Genomic DNA, 13,836 nt, shown 5'->3' with positions numbered 1-13,836 from the left:
CTAGCCAATAGGCAAGCTCATGGTACATTTTCTTGTTTAATAATTGATGTGGAAAAGCCTAACTTAGACTGTGGGTGGTGCCTACACCTAGGCTATAAGAAAGCAACCACAGAAAGCCATGGGAAACAAACCAGTAAACAGCACTCTCCATGGCCTCTGCCTCCAGGTTCCTGCCTTTCTTCCCTGGATGATGAACTATGAGCTTTAAGATGACCATGGTGTTTTATCACAACAATGCAAATCCCAAGGAAGGCACAGGATGGAACCTGTAAAAGCAGCATCTATTGGGAGGCACTTAGGTCATTTAGGGGTATGTTGTCCTTTCAAGGAAATGCTGTTTTCCCGAAAAGAGTTTTGGGGACAGTAATTAGGAAAGCCTAATGTGATCCTTCAATCCCTTTCTGAGAGATGATCACTAGCAACCACACATGCTCACATCACTGCCATCCACCATGACATGATATAGTCAAGAGGACCCTCACCAAAACTGAGGTCATGCCAACGGCATAATCTGATCCTACAAAACTAGACAAACTGTGAGGTAAAGGCACACTTTTTCTTAATAAGGAGTCTGTAACAAATACTTTATTATAAAGACAAAGAGCTAACTTTACTCTAGGTAACGTAATGTTATATGATTAACTTATTGAGGAACTACCTGTTTTCCAAGGCAGATGCTCCATTTCACATTTCAAACAGCAGCATAACAGAGTTAATACCTATATACATGTTGGTCACTACGTGATATTTTTTATTATTATTATTATTATTATTATTATTATTATTATTATTATTATTGCCATCCCAGTGACTGACTTCACATTGCGGTTTTGGTTTGGTGGCTAATGATACTTGCATCTTTTCAAGTGGTTATTCCACATTGATTCTGATGATGCTGAAGTTTGTCAACCAGTAAAATGTCTCTAAAAACTTTAAAAGACTCTTTAGACATTAATTATACCATGAAAATAAATCCAAAGAACATATAAGCTGTAAAACCACACCTACTCACTTCTTCCTGCTTTATATTACTCTGGCATGCAGGTTAATGTAGCTTAACTCAAATGGTTTTTTTCTAAAAGACTTAATAATTTTGATTTTTATTAATTTCTCATGTCATTTGAAAATTAGTGCAACTCAGGGCATATCAGAATCTAGGTACTCAAAAGCCTTTAAATATGGAGAGTACATAATAGATACATTAGTTCTCCCCAATGAAAATAACTACAAGTTATCCCAAACTCTGTAAAAACACAGTTCACATATGTTCTTAAAAAGATCAAGCTGATGAAGGGGCTCCCATATGATCCCATATGAATAACAATGCCAAGCAACCAGAGCTTCCAGGGACTAAGCCACTACCCAAAAGACTATACATGGACTGACCCTGGACTCTGACCTCATGGTAGCATTGAATATCCTAAGTAAGATCACCAGTGTAAGGAAGCCCTTGGTCCTGCTAAGACTGAACCCCCAGTGAACGTGATTGTTGGGGGAGGGGCAGGTAAATGTGGGGAGGATAAGAGAGGAACACACATACCCGGGGAGGGGGAGGTTAGGGGATGTTGGCGGGAAACCAGGAAAGGAATAACATTCGAAATGTAAATAAGAAATACTCAAGTTAATAAAGAAAAAAAAAAGATCAAGCTGAGATGCTGGTAGGAATGAATATTCTAGAGTGTTTGGACGCCGGCTGTCTGGGACCACCCTCTTTCTCTAACTGGTCAGTGCTGAAGGAATGGGCAGATGAGTGGCCTATCTCAGTTGAGATGATGCTGTTTTCAACTTTGATATTTAAACCACTGGTAGCTCTACTGGTACTCCTTTCAGTGACAGTTTCTGAACATTCAAACTTTTCACTCCATTTGGCAGATGAAATAAATGCATAAGTTTCAGATTCTGTGCTGAATAAGATATTTTGTGCCCTGAGGTAGAAAACTACATGATAGAGGTTTTGTTCTTGTCTACACCGAGCTTTGTTGTCCCTTGCTTGCTGAAAAACAATGCACTGGTTGTTGCCAGTAATGACCAGGTTTTCATTCTGCCTTCCTCCTACTGTGCTCTTATAAAAAGGACAGATGATGCTCATGTCACACACTTGCTTGAATCACAGCAGACTACTTTCATGAATCTCAATGCTGTCAACAGACATTTGGCTCAATGTGAATCACAGCTCAATGACAAGCGTTATGAGTAGATTGCTGGCAACCAAGATAAAAAGAAGGATAACTTGGTCTTCCTCCCTCTGAATCAGATTTTATGGAGAGGAACTTCATCAATAGGAATATACACAGCTCTAAGCTTACTGTTGTGCTCATTGTTAACATTGCTTCACTCACTGGCCCATTGGAACCTTGCTGTTCCGGAGCTACCTCCATAGCTGCCGCTGCCAACATCTTAGCCCAGCGCCTTGAATTCTTTTTTTTCCATCTTTATTAACTTGAGTATTTCTTATTTATATTTCGATTTATTCCTTTCCCGGTTTCAGGCAAACATCCCCCTCCCCTCCCCTTCTTTTGCTGGGTGTTCCTCCAACCCTCCCCCATTGCCCTCCCCCAACGAGTCTAGTTCACTGGGGTTCCAGTTATGCAGGACCCAGGGCTTCCCCTTCCACTTGTGCTCTTACTAGGATATTCATTGCTACCTATGAGGTTGGAGCCCAGGGTCAGTCCATGTATAGTCTTTGGGTAGTGGCTTAGTCCCTGGAAGCTCTGGTTGGTTGGCATTGTTGTACATATGAGGTCTCGAGCCCCTTCAAGCTCTTCCAGTTCTTTCTCTGATTCCTTCAACGGGGGTCCTATTCTCAATTCAGTGGTTTGCTGCTGGCATACGCCTCTGTGTTTGCTGTATTCTGGCTGTGTCTCTCAGGAGCGATCTACATCCGGCTCCTGTCGGTCTGCACTTCTTTGCTTCATCCATCTTGTCTAATTGGGTAGCTGTATATGTATGGGCCACATGTGGGGCAGGCTCTGAATGGGTGTTCCTTCTGTCTCTCTTTTAATCTTTGCCTCTCTATTCCCTGCCAAGGGTATTCTTGTTCCCCTTTTAAAGAAGGAGTGAAGCATTTGGATATTAGCCCAAATGCTCAAATTACCCTAGATACACAGAACACATGAAACTCAAGAAGGATGACCAAAATGCGAATGAATTCTTACTTTATAAAACCATTGAATAGATTTTTTGTCATTCCTTTTAAAAAATTAATATTAACTTCAAAAATAACTTTACTATTTTAAGTGACTTGGGAAGCAGTGCTATACAGATCAGTACAGTAATATGTCTTGTAAGAATAAACATGAATATATAAAGATTCAATATGTTCATAAAATCATAAAAATTTTTCATCATAGAAAGGAAAAAAATCAATTTTCCATACCTTTTATTATCTATCAGGAATTGAATAATGCTCAGACAGAACTCCAAAGGCATAGCAAGATACAGCACTTCCTTAGCAGCTAACAAAGAAAAGCATATTAATCATACAAAGAACAAAGAAAAAATGAACATGAGTTAAACATATCAACTTTATAGAAAGTTTAACTATTTGCAATAATTTTCCATTCAAAATATTCATATTAAAACTTGCTATATACCATATTTATCTGATATTTCACCAAAATCTTTTTATAATGCCTTAATACTCAATACCAGAAAGGGCAGTGACATGGAAATCTTTACATAGACTGCAAGGTACAAACTTTCTGAAATCAACCTGGAAATACCCTATGCTAAGAACACCTGAAAAAGAGCTTGCAATCTCAAGTCAGATGTAAGTGATACATCAGTTTCCACCTGTGCAGCCATAGGGAAGTTATTTCATTTTTCTGAACCTTAATTTGTTGCATGTAAAGTAGTAACTATACTAACGATTTATTTATGTTATCAAGAGGATTCCATGAGATAATATATGGAGATTATAGAGCAATGTATCTAGCACTTACTAAACATTAAATAAATGGTAATTCCTATTGCTATCATTCCCTTTCTTCAGAAATTATGTTTTTTAAAAGCCATTTAAAATATGGGGGGAAGTTTCTTAAAAAAAAATATTTAAAAGATTTTATACTATAAAATAGGAAGGAAACATCGTGATATGTCCACTATGGTGTAGCCATAAACAATCATATAAATGTTTAAAACATTGTTGACTTTAAATAAGATGAAACATTGACTATTACTAACATGAAAATATTTAAGACTATTAGTAAGGGCAAAATTTAAAAACAAATTCATATATAATATTAAATTTGTAAAACACACAAAATAGACTAAGAAAATACTAGCAATACACCATTAAATTACTAAAATATATTATGCTTAGATTTAATGATTAATTCAGCAAGTGTTGAATGAGAATATTCTCTAAATCTGTCACTATATTTGTACTGGGAATCTACCAATAAACAAAATACACAACAAGCCTTGCTAGCAAGATTATATTCTAGGGCAATATTTTCTCCACCTTCCTAATGCTGAGACCATTTAATACAGTTCCTTATGCTGTGGTGACCCCTAACCTTTACTTTCATTGCTACTTCATAACTGCAATTTTGCTACTGTTATGAATCATAATGTTAATATCTGATATATGACTCTGTGAAAGATTCCTTCGACCCACAGGTTTCAAAACCACCGATCTAGGGGCTGGTAGGACCATCAATATTTTCAGTATCTTCCATTTTTTTTCTTTAATGAGTTTGTGATATCTTTTCCTAATAAAAGTTTGTCTACTTTAAATTTTTTGTCTGGTATGGCGGCACATACTTTTAATCCCAGCACTTGTCTGACATAAGCAGATCTATATGAGTTCAAAGCCAGCCTGGTCTACATAGCAAGTTCCATGACAGCCAAGGCTATAAAGTGAGACCTTGTCTCAAAAAATGTTTTTAAACTTTTTCTGCTATAAAAATACCAGTGCAAGTCAAATGCATCCAATTAGGCTAATCATTCTAACAGGAAAATATTTTTGTAAAGAAATGAACAGACTACAGCTGGGATATAGCCAATAGGGACATAGTTGAGTAAAACAGAACTGCCTAGCATGCACAGTCCCCAGCAGTGCAAAATCGAATAGATTATAAAATTATTTTCTCAACATAATAGAAGAAAATAGTTATTATTTTAATAGAAAACCCTAAATTTGTGGAAGTCACATAATTTATAACAACCTCAGAAAAGTAACAACTCTAAACTCTGCTTCTGATAATACATTTAGATAGACATTATAATGAGGAATTCTAATCCAAACTAATCAACTTCAAAATACATAATTCAATAATATATCTTAATTTTATACATAATATTAGTTTGAGTAAGTCTATTAACTTCCTTGGCTTTCTAATGCAAAGAAATTGAGGTATCATCCTAGTTTCAGCCTGTATATGTGAAGATGATATAGAATCCTCTCTACATTTGAGCTTCTGAGGTCTTTTGAGTCACTAAATTTCTAGAGCACACAGAAAGATTCAGTAATATTAAATTAACACAAAACTTAGATACTTCCAAATTTTATTACTGTTGTAATTATTTTAAAATAATTTATTATATAACCAATAATTATACTAACACATAATTTTATGTAGTTCAAATAATCAAGTTCTTAAAGATGACTAAAATATCCAGTAATCGTGGATCTACAAGCCCAGAATTTGGGAAATGAAAGCAAGAGAATCAGAAGTTCAAGTCCATCTTCAGCCACTTACTGAATTCAAGGACAGCCTAAGCTATACAGGATATATGTGGTAAATGCTTATATATGCATTTTTATCATAGGATTTTCAAACATCACAAGGTATTATTATTATTATTATTATTATTATTATTATTGCATCTCTTTTGAAAATAAACTGAAACACACAAAAAAATTAAGGCACTTGTCAAACGACACACAGCTATATATCTGTATATTTATTTCCTTGTATATTCTACACCCTTAATAATAACTGAAAAACAAGTACCAATGCTTATACAAGTAATTATTTAGAAATGCATCATTAGACAGTTTCATTCAGTGGATAGTTTTTCTCTTTGGGCCACTGTGGAGGAGGCCAAGAATCTCAGCCTGAGAACACAGATCTAATTGTTCTCCATGGTACTTCCTCAACCCCCATGCCCATCTCTAAGTCCCTCAATAAACTAGCCATCCTTTCCCCACTACCCCTCCAAAACAAGAATTCTTTGTTCACGGTCATAGAACATTTCATAAAGGTTGAGCAGCTGTAATTCTCTGCTAAGCTAAATGAAGCTGATTGCTTTGATTCAGTTTCTTTTTATAAGCACCTTTTAATTTTGCCCCCATTCTTTCCTCTTTCTTTCTTCCTAGTTGATAATTCCTTTACTATTGATCGGTTTTCTCCTCAACAACCACCAAATTATAGCTATTGTTAGTAAATTACAAAATTACTTTGTGCTGATATTTCAAAATTGTATGCTCTTTACACAGAGAAGTTATACCTTCAAGGAGTTCTTCATTGAATGCTTTCCCTTTTATGAGGATCCGCATCTTTAAGAAAAGCCCAGCTGGATCTAAATGCTCCTATTTTAAACAAAGAAATCACAATGATATTATAACTCTGGAATGTAAAATCCAATTTTCAAGTAATTGCCTGTTTTGTTCAACCTTTGCATGATGACTCAGAATAAAAGGAAATCGAAATTACAAAACATCATATAAATCATATAATAATATCTGTTCTATCCCCTAAGGATATTTTCTGACACTTTATTCAATCTCAATAAAATAATACAAAGAAAGGAGCATGCAAAACATGTCCATGGACTGGCAAACATTTAATGGCAATGTAAATATTTAAGTGGCAAAGCTCACACCATACTCTAAGGAAAACCTTAAACATCAGTTAGATTTATTTTCTACAAAATTTCTCCCTTCCCTCCTCTTTCCCAAACCTCCTATATACACCTCCTTGCTTTCTTTAAAATTCATGGCTTCTTTTTTCACTAATTGTTGTTATATAAATATATATGTAACTACACAATGTTACTTGTATGCATGTTTTAATAAGCATCCTTTTGTGTTAGAAAAACACAAAATTTATTATCATTTCTATTGAACATAGCTTTTATGTCTACTGCTAATAACAATGTTGCCTGATATTTCCAGGTTATTGTTAGCTAGCCCTAAGACAACTGTAGAGAGTGGAAGCTATTAAAAAATCGTGTGGCCTTGGTCCACAGAACAGAACTCTTCCCTCTGCAATGACAATCAGTTTGTATATAAACACTGGATCCATACTCTGTAACTTCTTATAGCTGGTGTTGTGTGATAACTTAATGAAATATTAAAAGAAAAGCAAAAACGAAATGTGTGTGTGTGTGAGAGAGAGAGTAGAGAGGAGGAGAGATACAAATACAGAATAATCTAAAAAATAGTCCAGCTTTAACTCTGATTTATTACTGTGTTTAGATTTCTAGTACTGTATCTTTCCGCTCTGTTTCCTTTGAAGCTCAGTCTAACTTGGGACTTCATATGGTCACATTATCTGATTGCCCACAACTTCAAAAGTACTGTAAACATTTTTCTAGTGTAACATATACCATGTACATATACATACACACAACCATGTATATAAAGGATGTATGTATAGTCCCTATAATTTTGGATCTAAAATGTCAAACAAAGCCCATGTAGTAGAGTGTTCCCCAGCCCATACAGCAATTTAGAGGTGATGAACCTGTAAGAGGAAAGCAGGGAGAGGAATACTACTGAAGGACATACTAGGGCCTCTAACACAAGCTCTGTCTCTCTTCTTCTCCCTCTCCCACATTCCTCCTCTCCTCCTCTCTTCTTTGGCTTCCCAAGTGCCATTAGGTGAGGAGGTCTCCTTTATCATATGGTTCCATGTACACCCTGTCACATGCCCAAAACAACAGACTGGGTGTCCACAGTCAACGATAAGACTTATTAAATGGTTCCTCTTCTTAGGTTGATTTTCTGAGGAAGGTTCTCCCAACCTATACTCGATGGGGTATAAGCACATGCAGCTGAGGACAGCTATGAATGCAGCTCAAAACAAAACGGTAAAGTTACTTAAAATATTTTACTTTACCTTTATGTATTAGAGTACAACAGTTTGTTGTGTTTTTTCAAGAGGCATACTGAAGTGAATGTCTAAACTGAATTTCAAACTGTGAATTAAAACTTTAAAAAATTTAAGTTAGCATTAAAGAGTAAAAGTCTCCTACCTTGTTGGCGACAATTACAGCAATGAGGGCCTTGTTATAATATGCTTCGTCATCACAGTTCAAATAAATAGTGGCAAGTAGCCGCAGAGCTTTCGCCTGTAGTAAATGACAAAGAAAAGCTTCTCGCTAAGGAATGAACTACAACAGCTGGCTAGCACTTACACAATGATGGTATCATCTCGAACCTAAGTTATCTTTTTGTAATAGCACTGTCTGTATACAACCACATATTCTCAAAACAGGACTCATTGTGCTAGTTTATACCAAACATTGTCTAAGAAATGATAGTATTGTTCATGCTTGTGCCTTGTTTAAATTTAATATAACTGTTAAAATAATTGCTTTCCTTCTTTTATGTGTTTTTTATTTTGGTGGTAGAGTTTTTTGTTTGTTTCTTTGGGGTGTTTGCTTGTTTAGTTGCTTTTTATAAATAAAGTTTTCTGAGACAAGGTCTCACACTACAGTTTCTGCTGGCCTAGAGCTCTCCAGGAACTTTTTGGGTGCAAATACCACTGTGCCCAACTTAACAAAATTTATTTTCTTTTTAGAATCTTACTATTAAAATACTTTATCATCCCCAATTTAAAACTCAAATCAACTGCATTACAAAATGAGTGAAGTATCATTTAAGTAAGTCACTGTCTCTAGTCATGACAACATTCACACAGGGACTGGGAATGTGTTTACAGATTTATGGGAAGAATTGAAGTAGGGAATAGAATGAATCCAAACACGTTATATTATTATATTTAATTATATAAAAAAAGGTAATGCCAGTGAAATAATTGGGGTAAATAAGTGATACCTTCAGTATGTAGAAAGGTCCATAGAGAAGCAACAGGGTTAGCTAGTGTAGTGAAAGATTTCCGTACATATAGGCCTCATAGATAGGATTCACAAAGTGAAAGCAAGAGGCTCTGAACCAGGAATTTAGATATAGAGAGATATTTAGATATATAATTAATATGTAAATGTTAACCAAAATGTTAATAAGAAACAAATGTTAAAAATAACAGGTTCAAAAAGCTCAAATTACCCAAGATGCAATCTACAGACCACAGGAAGCTCAAGAAGGATGACCAAAATGCAGATGCTCCCACTCCTTCTTAAAAAGGGAAAATAATATCCATAGGAGGGGATATGGAAGCAAAGTTTAGAGTAGTGACTCAAGGAATGGTCATTCAGAGCCTGACCCACATGTGGCCCATATATATACAGCCACCAAAACTAGCCAAGTTTGATGAAACTAAAAAATGCATGCAGAAAGGGACTGGATAGAGATCTTTCCTGAGAGACACATCCAGAGCATGTCCAATACAGAGGTCAATGCTAGCAGCAAACCACTGAACTGAGAACAGGACCCCCTTGGGGGGAATTAGAGGAAGTATTGAAAGAGTTGAAGGAGTTTGCAACCCCATAAGAACAACAATGCCAACCAACCAGAGCTTTCAGGGACTAAACCACTATGGAAAGACTGTACATGGACTGACCCAGGGCTCCAACTGCATATGTAGCAGAGAATAGCCTTGTTGGGGCACCAGTGGAAGGGGAAGACCTTGGTCCTGCCAAGGTTGGACTCCCCAGAGCAGGGGAATATGGGGGGGCAGTAAGGGGGATGTATGGGGGGAATAACCATATGGGGGAGGAGGAGGGGAGGGAATGGGGGCTTATGTACAGAAAACCACCGGGAAGGGGAATAACCTTTGAAATGTAAGTAAAGAAATATATAACAAAAATTTTTTTTAAAAAAAGAGGTTCTATAGCAATACATGTGTGTCTCTCTAAGTATAATATAAAGATAGTAGGACAAGGTAAAAATGCTCTATTGACTTGGTTTAAATGTCAAGCATATTAGTCCCCTCCAGATCCAGAGGAATGATGATGTCTCTATTATCATTTCTCTTAATTTTTAAATTAAACACTAAGATGAATCAAATGAGATATATAAAAAGTAATACTATAACTACTGTAAAACAACTCTATAAGAGTTTGTAAGCTCCCATAGAGAAATGTATGGAGAAAATATGAACTCTCTAAGGAATATTGTAGCTATTGCATTATAGCCAAAGTGTTCATTTTTCAGAAACAGAGGAGAATAAATAAATCTCAGAATAACTGGAGGTCAACATGTAGAAGAATGCGGTCGATCCATGCTTATCACCCTGTACAAAGCTTAAGTCCAAGTGGATCAAGGACTCCATCAAACCAGACACACTCAAACTAATAGAAGAAAAACTAGGGAAGCATCTGGAACACATGGGCACTGGAAAAATTTCTGAACAAAACACCAATGGCTTATGCTCTAAGATCAAGAATAAACAAATGGGATCTCATAAAACTGCAAAGCTTCTGTAAGGCAAAGGACACTGTGGTTAGGACAAAACGGCAACCAAAAGATTGGGAAAAGATCTTTACCAATCCTACAACAGATAGAGGCCTTATATCCAAAATATACTAAGAACTCAAGAAGTTAGACCGCAGGGAGACAAATAACCCTATTAAAAAAATGGGGTTCAGAGCTAAACAAAATTCACAGCTGAGGAATGCCGAATGGCTGAGAAACACCTAAAGAAATGTTCAACATCTTTAGTCATCAGGAAATGCAAATCAAAAACAACCTGAGATTTTCACCTCACACCAGTGAGAATGGCTAGATCAAAAATCTCAGGTGACAGCAAATGCTGGCGAGGATGCGGAGAAAGAGAACACTCCTCCATTGTTGGTGGGGTTGCAGACTGGTACAAACCATTCTACAAAATCAGTCTGGAGGTTCCTCAGAAAATTGGACATTGAACTGCCTGAGAGATCCAGCTATACCTCTCTTGGGCATATACCCAAAAGATGCCCCAACATATAAAAAAGACACGTGCTCCACTATGTTCATCGCAGCCTTATTTATAATAGCCAGAAGCTGGAAAGAACCCAGATGCCCTTCAACGAGGAATGGATACAGAAAATGTGGTACATCTACACAATGGAGTACTACTCAGCTATCAAAAACAATGACTTTATGAAATTCATAGGCAAATGGATGGAACTGGAAAATATCCTGAGTGAGGTAGCCCAATCACCGAAAAACACACATGGTATGCACTCATTGATCGTGGCTATTAGCCCAAATGCTTGAATTACCCTAGATGCCTAGAACAAATGAAACTCAAGGCGGATGATCAAAATGTGAATGCTTCACTCCTTCTTTAAAAGGGAACAAGAATACCTTGGCAGGGGAAAAGAGAGGCAAAGATTAAAACAGAGACTGAAGGACACCCATTTCAGAGCCTGCCCCACATGTGGCCCATATATACAGCCACCCAATTAGACAAGATGGATGAAGCAAAAGAAGTGCAGAAGTGTAGGATCGCTCCTGAGGAGACACAGCCAGAATACAGCAAATACAGAGCGAATGTCAGCAGCAAACCACTGAACTGAAAATAGGACCCCGTTGGAAGGAATCAGAGAAAGAACTGGAAAAGAGCTTGAAGGGCTCGAGACCCCATATGTACAACAATGCCAAGCAACCAGAGCTTCCAGGGACTAAGCCACTACCTAAAAGACTATACATGGACTGACCTGGACTCTGACCTCATAGGTAGCAATGAAATATCCTAGTAAGAGCACCAGTGGAAGGGGAAGCCCTGGGTCCTGCTAAGACGGAACCCCCAGGGAACTAGATTGTTGGGGGGAGGGGGGCAAGGGGGGGAGGGTGGGGAGGGGAACACCCATAAAGAAGGGGAGGGGGAGGGGTTAGGGGGATGTTTGCCCAGAAACCGGGAAAGGGAATAACACTCGAAATGTATATAAGAAATACTCAAGTTAATAAAAAAAAAAAAGGAGCCAGACATCAACTAGTCCATATTGGATAATTCCATTTATACATAACTCAAGAACAGCCCAGGATAATCTACAATAAAAGTCAGAATATTGGGGGTTTATCCCCCCCTTGAGAGAAATGTGTATTAATTGGTACAGAGACTTATTTACCCTAATTATTTCACTGGCATTACTGGTTTTTAATTATATCTTTTAAATTTTAATTCAGGTATAATTAATATATTTATATGTAAAATATATACAAAAAGTTCAAGAACATCAGAACCATGGCTCTGAGAATTTTAACAAAGCAGTATGTGGAAATAATAAAATGCAGCCACTAGTTTTATATTTTAAAAACAGCAAAAGCGATTACAATGATATATTCTTTAAAAGGTAAATATTGACACATACTATCACATAGAATGAACTATAAAGACAATATGTTTAAAAAAAAAGGCCATTCACAAAGACAAATGACATTTGGTTGTGCTTGTGAATGTTAATTAGACTAAAATTCATAGAGACAGAAAATACAGTAGTGGCTGTAGTAGGTAAGATGAAAGGAGAATTGTTTGATAGATACCTTGTTACATTTGGTATCCTAATGGATATAAATATTTTAAATTCCTCTATGCTATGGCATGTAATAATTACAGCCACATTTTATTAAATACTAAAATTAACCAGTTAACTTCCAAGTCCCCTATGCCAGGAATGGATTACGTCTAGTTGAGTTGTTGGCCAAAGGGACTAATTATGCCAAGGCTTATTTCCAAGGTTGTTATCCACAAACTGACGATATAAGGCCCTACTGCTAAAGAGACTATCTACACAACTCATTGAACATGGAAAAGACAAGTAGGTACTTACCTAGAGCCTCCACCCCTCATAACTACTATTCATGGTACTAAAAGGTACCCTGTCATGCTACCAGAGGAAAAAGGAAAACACAATCCCAACTATACACTTTAATCTACTATGGTGACCTGCCTACAAGATAGGCTGGGGCAATAGTGACACAAACATTGCTGGCGTAACCAACCACTATCTGATCGGAATTAAAGGCTCACTTCACAAGATGTAACCCAGGCCTGATATTCCTCAGGTGGCCAAGAACCTGAAACTAGAGAGGCCATGAGCCAATGGAAAACCAAAATACTATTATTATGCTAAGGAACATAGCAATAAAACGACTCAATGACATTATGCTATACCCATAGGTCAGTCTCATTCAGCCATTATCAAAGACGCTTCCCCTTCCAGTAGATACCAACAATCACAGAGACCCAAAACTGGACCAAGTGCAGAGAGTGAGAGACCTCAAAACATACAGTTCTAAAGAGAGATGATTTCATCAAAACCCTCCCCTTAGAGTTCAGGGAGCTATGAGGAACAGCCAGAGCAGATAAATGACTCCAAGGAAAGTGTATCTTCCAGGCCTGATGCACATAGGAACTTACTGAGACGGTGACAGCCTGCACAGGGCCTACACAGATTCAAGCTGGTCAGAGTCCCAATACTGAGCTGGGGAAGTGATCATGGGCTCTCACTCCTAACCAAGATGCTGTTTGCAACTGACACCTACTTGCAAAGAAAAATTATTTTTATCAATGGAGTCTCACTAGGGATATTAACCAACCTCAAGGTAGGTCCCATTACAAGCAATAGATACTTAACACAAAATGAACTTGATGTATTTGTAAACTTTTTGTCTCTTAATGCTTTGGGCACTGTTTGTTGTACTGGTCTTTTGCTTGTCTACTATGTTTCCAATTTTGTGGTTTTTATAGGTTGGGGGAATGCGAGTCCAAGCACATTTTT

At 37.0% G+C, this 13,836-nt stretch overlaps 1 protein-coding gene and 1 pseudogene across 1 annotated transcript in view; both read right to left on the bottom strand.

Annotated features, from left to right (window-relative positions):
• The window catches only part of Tex11 (testis expressed 11), a 161,014-nt gene that overhangs the window by 67,025 nt on the left and 80,153 nt on the right, over nt 1-13,836 (bottom strand). The window contains exons 11-13 of the mRNA XM_032889391.1: nt 8,203-8,298; nt 6,454-6,535; nt 3,377-3,455 (exon numbers count right to left, since the gene is read on the bottom strand). Of these exons, the coding sequence (XP_032745282.1) occupies nt 3,377-3,455; nt 6,454-6,535; nt 8,203-8,298 (257 nt within the window). The remainder of the gene's footprint in view (nt 1-3,376; nt 3,456-6,453; nt 6,536-8,202; nt 8,299-13,836) is intronic.
• Nucleotides 1,643-2,396, bottom strand: LOC116888922 (annotated as a pseudogene).

The sequence above is a fragment of the Rattus rattus genome, chromosome X, assembly GCF_011064425.1.
Source record: "Rattus rattus isolate New Zealand chromosome X, Rrattus_CSIRO_v1, whole genome shotgun sequence".
In the NCBI taxonomy this organism is placed as follows: Eukaryota; Metazoa; Chordata; class Mammalia; order Rodentia; family Muridae; genus Rattus; species Rattus rattus.
This window is presented reverse-complemented; position numbering and strand designations above follow the sequence as displayed.